Source organism: Alligator sinensis, unplaced genomic scaffold (assembly GCF_000455745.1).
Source record: "Alligator sinensis unplaced genomic scaffold, ASM45574v1 scaffold994_1, whole genome shotgun sequence".
Lineage (NCBI taxonomy): Eukaryota > Metazoa > Chordata > Crocodylia > Alligatoridae > Alligator > Alligator sinensis.
The window spans coordinates 161,727-171,607 of record NW_005842488.1 but is presented as its reverse complement, the minus strand read 5'-3'; the positions used below and the strand labels follow the sequence as shown (position 1 = coordinate 171,607).

General features: G+C 46.5%; 1 protein-coding gene across 1 annotated transcript in view; it reads right to left on the bottom strand.

Moving 5' to 3' along the window:
• Positions 1-9,881, bottom strand: part of LOC102368221 (CUB and sushi domain-containing protein 1) — a gene marked incomplete at its 5' end in the record, with an annotated part of 292,700 nt that overhangs the window by 122,162 nt on the left and 160,657 nt on the right. The window contains 4 exons of the mRNA XM_014523449.2: positions 2,592-2,687; positions 4,528-4,641; positions 8,579-8,695; positions 9,682-9,876. Of these exons, the coding sequence (XP_014378935.1) occupies positions 2,592-2,687; positions 4,528-4,641; positions 8,579-8,695; positions 9,682-9,876 (522 nt within the window). The remainder of the gene's footprint in view (positions 1-2,591; positions 2,688-4,527; positions 4,642-8,578; positions 8,696-9,681; positions 9,877-9,881) is intronic.

The following is a 9,881-nucleotide window of genomic DNA, read 5'->3' as shown; positions in this document are numbered from 1 at the left end:
CTGAATTCAGGCTGCGTTCAATATGCTATTTAAAGTTTCCTGCCTGTTGGACTTGGGGGAACGTGGGGAAGAGCGCGAGCAGAATGCGAGTGGTGATAACCGTGTGGTGTTACAAGCCAATCACGTTTTGCTGCTTCACGACTAGGAGGTCTACGCAAATCGAGGAGTCGATGTCATGGGCAGATGGAGAGGCCCATGTCAAGGGCAGATCGAGAGGCTAGCTGGCATTTTCATGGGCTTATCGCGGCACCGCCCCCCCCCCCGCCACACTTCTGATTGGCCGAGGGGCCCCAGTGGCTCCGCCCCTCATCGCTAATTGATGGAAAGGGGTGGAGTCACACAACAGGAAACCCTCTCAGCCAATCAGCGGCAAGGTATGGTGGCTGCCACCTTGGTCTCCCCTTCATGCCGGCAGCCCCCACCTGGCGGGCTGCACTGCTGGGCTGCAGCAGTCACAAGGACCACCGGCTTCCCCTGGGGAGCCAGCATTTTATTTTTGCTAAGTTTTTTTTCTCTCACAGATTTTGCAGGCATTGCTCGATTTCATGGACAATGCCAGATTTCGTGATTTCCGTGCAATCTGCAAAATCGTGATTTGAGAAGGTCCCTATTCGTGACCCAAGGTCAGGACCCCACACACCCCCGGGGCCTCCTGTGCAAAATAATCAGCAAGTTAAAAAAAACCCAAGTCTCCAGATATTAAGGCCCGATATACAGAATGCATTAGCATGTCTCAATAGTACGCATATCCACACAAACTCATAGATACATGTATGTGTACCATCGATGTACAGATGTCCTCCCCCAGGAATTTATACAGGGCTTACCATGGAAGCACTTTTTTGCTTAACTTCCTTGTTCCTTGAAAATCTACACAAATCATAATCACCTCTATATTTTCCCAACAGCACGAGCCCGAACTAGCGCAAACTTGATGCTGTTCCAGGAAGTCTGCAAAAGCCGCTTATCAGACAGGATTTTAGGTAGGGGAAGCCAACGGTACGTTCCAAAGGGGCCTGTGGTTGCTTTCATTCGCAGGCTGGCTGTACGCGAGTCCTGAATGCTAAGTCACTACCATCTTAAGCTTAATTAAATTATTAGAGTGCCTGGAGCTTTCTAAATGGGCATCCATAATTACCATTTACAAGCAAACAAACAGACTCAAGCAGCACCTCCATGCTTTAGTTTGCTCACCTGTAAACCAAGGACAATGATCATTCACGACTACTTCGGTGAAGTGCTTTGAGATGGTAAACACTCATATATTGCTAAATGCTATTAACATTCAAAAGGGCTGGATATGGGCCGACGGGGGAGGAGGTGATCCCTGTATACGTTAAATGAAAACAAAAGCCACTAGATACCAGCTATGCAAGTCTGGATTAGGGGCATTTCGTTCCTTGACTCTCACTCACCATGTGGTAATCATTAAAGATTGTGCAGCCCAGGGTTGTAATTAAAACGCGCTCAGGAGGGAAGGAGGTAATCTTTATTGATTTCATCAAAGCCCTTGATTTGGTGAATTCATTAGTGATTGGACAGTTGCTTAACAATAATTAGATGAAACTCAGCTGAAGGGCTCTCTGATTACTCTGAGTCAAACCTTGACTCCCTTTCCTACCTGGGGAAGGTAAAGGCTCCCCCACAACCAGCTCCCACGTCCTATCCATCTTGTGTAGAGAAGTTCCTGCATAATGGCCACTCATTTACTTTCCCACTACATTATGGGTATATTTCCTATTTAAATACATCAGAATATTTCCTATTTCAATGCATCTGAATCAGTCTGTCTGCATGAGGCTTGGGGGCTGTCACAGGGGGTGAGAGGGGGGAAGCAAGGAAGTTTGCAGAACGGAGAGGCAGATCAATCAGTTGTACTGATAAAGGGACTGAAGGGTCACTGGGGAAAACCTTCTGAAAACTGAGTCAGGTGCTAGGAGAGAGTCTCTCAGATATTACGGACATGGGAGCAGAGAGAGTAGAGGCTTTAGAGTGGCAATTCTCGGCTTAGGTAACCCGGGGTGCCGCGAGATCCTTTTAAGGGTGCTGCACAATATAAGCACTCTTAGGTGTGCTAAGATCCACACAATTCTCAAGGTAAACCCAGAGACTTCACGTAGAAAGCCATAGTGACAAAAACCATTCTGACCTATTGTGCTTTTTCTGAATTTTTTACAACAGAAGACCTGCTCTATTATTTTTCCATAGTCCGAGAATGAGTGAAAGCTCAGAGCCAGCATTTTCCAAGGGGTGCCTCGACTCTAATGAGGGGTGCCTGGAGTCTCAAATGGTTGAGAATCACTGCTTTCAAAGAACCTAGATCGGTTAGGCAAAGGAATAACATTTTAAAACTGATCTAGGGGAACAGGCGCCCAGCTGCCTTTGGAAATCAAGGCCAGCTGGGACAGATGATAAAAGCCCTCATTTCCACTGAAGCCAAAAGGAGTTGACAGTGCTCGTGACTTTGCAAAATCTTGTCCGAATGCAGGTCTTTTTTAATCAGCAGCAGAAGCAAAAAAAATATTATGCATCTATTTCAACTAGATATTTGCCAGTCCTGGGGGGTGTTTCCAACCTGCAACTGTACCTACCTTGGTAGACAAAATGAAACCCTTTGGCAGTGGCTTGACCCTTGGCGCTGAATTTGATGAGGATTTGATTGGTGGTGGCTAAGGGCAATGATTCACCTAGGGAGAACAAAGCAGATGATAGGCATATATGGGTCACAGCATCATTCGAGGAAGTGCCTTACAGAGGTCATTTTACTAAGGCTGGCATGAAGGCGTCTTGCCTTTGCACACGCAGCAAGGTGTTAAATGGAAGCCTGCGCATTTTCCTTTGAGGCTCTGAGACATTTTACTCCCTTCCCAGAACAGAGGCAGGAGAAATGATCCCGCAATGACATTTTGCTGGAAAGAACCAGTACAGAGGGATCAGTAAGAATCCAGCTGTAAGAGCACGTGGCTCTGGCTGCTCAGGGTTGCCTCCAGCAGTTCTTTCAGAAAAGACAGCAAATGTGGAAGAGCTGAATTCAGATTTCAGTAGAAAAAAGGCAGCAGGGGGCAAAAAACATCTTGTCTTGAGAGGGCTAGTCCGTGGCTCAGAATTTCATCAGGACTCGTGAAAGCACTTTTTAAAGAGCTCCAGCTGGGCTGCGAAAAACTAGAATTCAGATGCACCGGTTAATGATGCAAATCTCACCCCTGTGCATAAACCCTAATTGCAGCGATCACACGGTATGCATGCATGCACGTCTCTTTTATATGAAACAGGCCATATGACATGCAACAGGCTTCTTTTGCACAGCATCAGGGAACCCAGTCCACAAAACGCTACCGGGGGGAAGTCAAGGGCTGGAAGACTGGGGGCAGTGAAGGGAAGGTAACCTCTAGTCTCTTGATGTGCCAGTAGGGGAAAGACGTGACACATCACTTTGGGCAGGGACTTCAGGTCACCTTTGTCTGCTGGCTGGGAACTGAATGAGCCCCATGTAACTTTGGGGAGACACTCTGAGACCGTGTGTAGATGAAACAAAGGGCATATATGCGGGTTAAATGCTTTTGTACAGCTTTAATGGTGCTGGTGTTTGCATGTGGCAGCGGTGTATTGCGCAGTAATTCCAGCCGCTGTAGCAAATTCAGTAGCATAATGCACCTTAACTGACTTGGGGCGCAGCAAACTAAAACGCCTCTGAGGAGTTTTAGTTTGATGACCTACAGACGTGGAGCGAAGTATTGGGCTCTGCGCAGCTCCGCAGCAAGCCCATGCAGGCAGCCTGGCAGCAGTCCGGGAAGGCAGGCTCTGCCCAAGAAAAAATAAAAGCGGCAATCTTGTATTTTTTTTCCTGGCGCCTGCCTGCCTGCCTGAGATGCGCGGGGGCCCAGTGCTTCCCTCTATGGCTGCAGTGCCCCAGAGACCACCAGAGCCCTGGGGGTGGGGGGGCCGCCGCTGCCACGGAGGGAAGCACCAGCCCCCCACCCTCTGCAGCCATGGGACCGCTCTGCCCGTCGGCAGCTCGCCCTACCTTCCCCACCGCCGGAGAGGCAGGTAAATGCATGGGTGCGTGCACAACATGGGGGTTGACCTGGCCCTAAATTCAAGAGGTGTTTTTAAAAACCCACCGCTTCAAATTTAGGGCCCCCATTTTGTCTACACACGGCCTAAGTCAGGTGGCTCTGCTTGGACTGTCTGTGGACAGCTCCATAAGAGCACTCCGCCACAGATCCTCTCCCTCCTGGCTGTGGCACATCTCTCTGCAAGGGGCTGTGTAGGGACATGCAGGGGCAACCTCCTGCAGCCCCTTCAGTATTGAAATGCTTCCCTGGCTGGCTAAGCACGCACCAGCACAGACAGCTGTACCCTTCATTTCCCACCAGCACAGTATGCTACTCTGTGACTTGCCCAACTCAGCGGCACCAGCCCTATTCCCTATAACCCACCCTCACTAGTGAATTTGCAGTCAGCGTTATGAGGATCACTCATCAGTGGGTTCCCCTGATCCTGCCAGAACCGGGGGTAGCTTCTCACCTGTGTGGGAGCCGGAGAGCGAGCTGAGGAGTCGGGCGTGCTGGTTGGGTCCGTCGTGCACCTCTATAACGTCATTAAGTGCCGTCTGAAAGAAGGCAAACTGCCCGAAGACCACTGTGAACAGACAGGGAGCACATTGCAGGACAGGTGGAGGGGGCTGAGTGGCACTGTCTCTACTTCCAAGCCTCCGAGCTAAGTTTCAGCTTTGTTTGCTTCAGTTTTTTCTTGTCCTTCACGGGAACTTGGCATTAGTGAAAAGTGCCTGACTGACAGCTCTGGAGTCAGAAGCCCTGTATTTATCCATAAAGTAGGTAAAACATGAGCAGCAGCCTTCCCCAACATGCTTTATCACTGATTCATAGGCCAGAAGGGATTAGATTATGAATCATCCGGTCTGCCCTCCTACATAACACAGGGTGTATAATTTCACCCAGTGATAATTATTACTTGCATTGATATAGCACTTGCAAGCTCTAGTTGTAAACCAGGCCACCCCGCTGTGCTGAGCCTTGTACAAACAGAATAGAAAGATGGTCTCTGCTCTGAAGAGCTGCGTTCCTGCCCTGAGCGCCGCTGATCTTTCGAACAACGGCTCGGGCTGAGAGGATACTTGAATTTCCTTCTAACAGTCAGTCCTAAACACCTGTATTGAGATTGTCAACAAGACAACCCCTGCACTCCTGGTTTTATTGCCTTAAATTACGAATGCATCTAGGACCAGGCAGGTCTTATAAAGGGGAAGAATAAAAAAAAAAGATTAGGCCATACTTTAACTGGTGCAGGAGGGCCTGTGTGCTCTTTACATTTATTTTTGCGAGACACAACAGTGGCTTTTCTTCCTCCAGAACCTGAGGCTCAAAGCTTTTGATTTTTTATTGCCTTGATCCGCGTGTTTTCAAATCGTAAGTGCCCAGTTACAGATTCGCAAGCTGGGAGAGGTCTCTCACTGTGCAGTTCATCAGCCACCAACCTGCAACATTTGCTACTTGCAAATCCAGGACTTGCAGCATGGCTTGGATACTCGAATGCTGCAAGGTGGATGAACCGTGCCCCCCGACACCTGCTGCCTGTGGAACCAGAAAAGAAAGGAGATGGGAAACGTCCAATATCTACTCCTACCAGTAGACTGACTGTTTTTGATGAAGCTATTGAAATGCGATGGGTGGAGGAAAGAATTTATTATGGCCATTGTTGTTCTGCAGAGGGAAAATGAAACTCTTCCATCAGGAAGCATTGCCTCGCTGCTTTATTTTTTTTACTAAGACAAGCGCTAGGATTATCAGAGTGAATAGCAGCAGGTCAATGGTATGAGCCTACTAACCATTTCAGGCTGTTTTCCAAAGTTCAAATCCATCCCCCATCAGTGGGAACAGAAGGGGATGACTGTGGAATAGCTGCTCAATGCACTGAATGGAAAGACTGAGTAGCTCTAAGCTGGTACTAAGTAGCACCCTTATACTCTGCTACCTTGGAAGAAAGCTCAGAGACTGAAAGGGCTATGTGGAAGGACTCAGTTGTTGATCAAGATGATGCCTGGAGAAGCTTATATTATGCAATAAAATTTAAAGGGCTTCACTCTCCAGAGCTGTCAAGGCAGTGCTTTTCATGAGCCCTAAATGCACTTTAAGCTAGAAAATATGTTAAACAATATTAATATCCATCCAGCTCGCTGTCTCAGGGGTTTGCAACGTGCCTATCATGCTGGTCTCCAAACACCACACAAAATTAAGCAGCATCAAAGTCTCTAACAAAAATGGTGGTGCATGTAATTAATCTAGGCCCTGATACAGCAAAGCACTTAACTACACGAACAACAGAGTATTTATTCAGCCCCGCGCACTTTGCTGAATTAGGGCTTATGGCATTTTAAGACTTGATAACATTTCAGCAGCTTTTGACGGCTGATACTGTTAATATAAACGTCGTCTCTATATAGATGTAACTTGTTTTTAGAAAAATTAGGTCATCAGATTAATTTTCACTCATGCAGTTATAGGTGTGTGTCCATAAGTGCGCGCGCACACACACACACACACACACACACACACACACACACACACACACACGTGTATTATATATACATAAACATACACACATATATACACATACACACGTGTATTTTATATATATACACATACACACACATGTATTATATACAGACATACACACACACACGTACACACACATACATACACGTGTATTATACGTATTATATACACACACACACACACCTGTATACACACACACCTGTATACACACACATACACACACGTGTATTATATACACACACATACACACCCCTGTATTATATACACACACACACCCCTGTATTATATATACACACACACACACCCCGTATTATATACACACACACATACACACACGTGTATTATATACACACACACATACACACACGTGTATTATATACACACACCCCCCTGTATTATATATACACACACATACACACGTGTATTATATACACACACCCCCCCTGTATTATATACACACACACACACACACACGTGTATTATATACACACACACACACCCCTGTATTATATATACACACACCCACCCCTGTATTATATATATATATACACACACATACACACACATATATATACACACACACACGTGTATTTTATATACATATATATACACACACACATATATACACACACACACACACACACACACACACGTGTATTTTATATACATGTATGTATGTATGTATGTATACACACACGCACACACATATTTCTCTGCTACCCGTAGTACACACATGGATGTGGGGACATATGTATGCACAAGTCAAGCACACATTTGTACATTTGGGCTGAACAGGTTTTGCTCCCATTGCTCCTCTGAAGACCACTGTCTTTTTTCCCATTGCTAAAACTAATTATTATTTTCCATATTTACTGACATACCACATTACCTTTCCCCAAAAATATGACTTCCTAAACTGGTGGGGGGGGGTGTCCTTAGAGGGGTCTTTCTGCCCAGAAGTACCCCACTTTGATTCTTGCTTCACTCAAAGTTTAAATCAAGTGCCAGAGAGCAAAAGTGATGTTTCTAGTCTGGCAGCTGGGGGAGTCAACTGACTTACTGACTCACTGCTCTTTACTCTATAGGTCTTAATGACCATCTCTCCTTTTTCATGGTCTTGCTGTTTCACTACTCAAGCTAACCTTTCTTAAGGCCGTTTTGATGTCCACTAGCTATTCATGGTCTCTCTTCTCCTATTTCCAAGCCCTACAGACTGCTCCTGTCTCTTTTCAGAGTTGCAGAACCACTCCAGAGACCAGCCTTCAGCAGCAGCTCTAGCTTCAGCTTCTACTTAAGCAGAAAAGAAAGGGTTTTTTCTGAACCTGAAGATTAGGCTCTGCCCCTGCTCTGTGCAATCTTAACTGGAAAAATCTTTTTTTCTTCATTCCCTCTTGCCAAAAACAAAGTGCATGTCTTATTTGGAGGGGTGTAGGTTGTAGCCGTGTTGGTCTAAGCACATGGGCAGACAAGGTTCTTTGGGTGAATCTGATCTCTTTTATTAGACCAACTTAAATAGTTGGAAAAATGTTTTCTTAGCAAGCTTTTGGGTTTAAAAACCCTTCATCAGGCTGAGGAAGCACCTGCAGCTGGTGTGTGATCTTCCTCTTATTTGGAGGCACGTGGTATGTGACAAGATACGGCACTAACTTTCACTGTGGCGCTCAAATTCAGTAGAGAGCAAGGGAAAAAAATACTCCCCAAAATTGTTGCCAACACTTCATTCCTTTTTGGCCGATATCTTTCCTAATTCTTATATTAAAAATATCCGCTGTCTCCTTAAGTGACTACAATTTACAGCCAATAGCACTGTAATTTCCCTCGACTTCCTTCTCCTCCAATAACAAATCCACACACAGCCATACACAAAAAAGGGGGGGGGGGGGGGGGAAGAGACAGATGTTCAACCGCTGGAAACAGACTTATCCTACAGACTCTGCAAGACAATAGCTCCACGGAGCTATGCTGAATGACACCAGCTGAGAATCTGACCCATAGAGACATACCGTAGTCCTTTGGCACAACGACAAAATAGAGGCAGACTTGTCCACTGGTATAATTCTGGGGATAATTTGGAGACAGAACTACTCCATCCGACCCGGTGTACTGGCCGCCGCATGGTGCTGAAAGAGAAAAGAGAAGAAATCACTGGAACAGCTGTTGCCAAAGACTTGCATCCTGCTATCAGCCCTCGTCTCCGCTGCTTTGAGATGGGTCCAGCTGCGTGTTTGCAATTCTGTGCAGGGCTGGCTGCCCCGATCCGTGATCAACTCTACACTTCAGGCACTGCGGCGCTCGTTGAAAGTGCCTATTAAGAAAAACACAGTTTATTCTAAGTAAAGCGTATGGCTGCTTCGCATTGAATTATTAACACTCCACCGAGGCGGGTGGGTGCCACGTAGGGTATGTTGCCTAATGTGTGATTTCCACTGCTATTCCTTTGATCCTAATGCGCAGAACTTGGAGGGCTGAGTTCGCCGTGGTTTTCAGCAGCGGGGTCTTGGCTCTAGCCATGGATCTCTCCTGCTATGCAACATATTCCCAGCTTGTCCAAGCCTCGTCCCGCACTCCTCTTTGGAAGTAGATCTGGCTGGAAACTTTTAGTCAAAGTTGTTTTTGATGGGGGACAAAAATAGGGAAACGAGTTGGGAAATAAACTTTTCCTATGCTCTTTTCAGCTCTGGTCATGACACAGGAAAGCACGTGCTCCTGAATGGGGACCGTGTTCAGCATGTGTTTAAGGAAAAAGATTGAATTGGATCCTATGCCAAGAATACAGCCTCCATCATGGTGGATCTGACTAGTGATGCATTTATTCCAATGCATTCTCTCTGGCAGATGCCTCATAGAAAGATGCAAGAAACTTGATAAAGGGGCAACAGTGAACTGATGTGTACATGCAGAGGAAGTCTTTTCCCAATATCGGGCCATGAGTCATTTTATTTTTCATTCAAAAATACTCGTGAGGGCAAAAAAGCTCCATGTGCTTTGAGAAGCTCCATCTGAAAGGAGTGCCTGTGTGGGGAAGTACTTGGGCACGGCAGCCAAACTCAGTGGGGCAAGCGCGGATATTTTGCTGCGGTCTCTCAGGTTGTCCCACCAGCCCTACCTGTACAAGTTGGTCGAGGTTTGTTCCAGACAGGCTTCCCATCCCCTCCCATGATGCACGTCAGGGTGGAGACGCCTTCAATCTCATAGCCTCCATCACAGTAGTAGGTGATCGTCGACCCGAGTTTCAGATCTGTGCCCACTCGGGTACCATTCTTAATCAATCCAGGGTCAAAGCACGACTCCCTGGGGTTTTCTGCA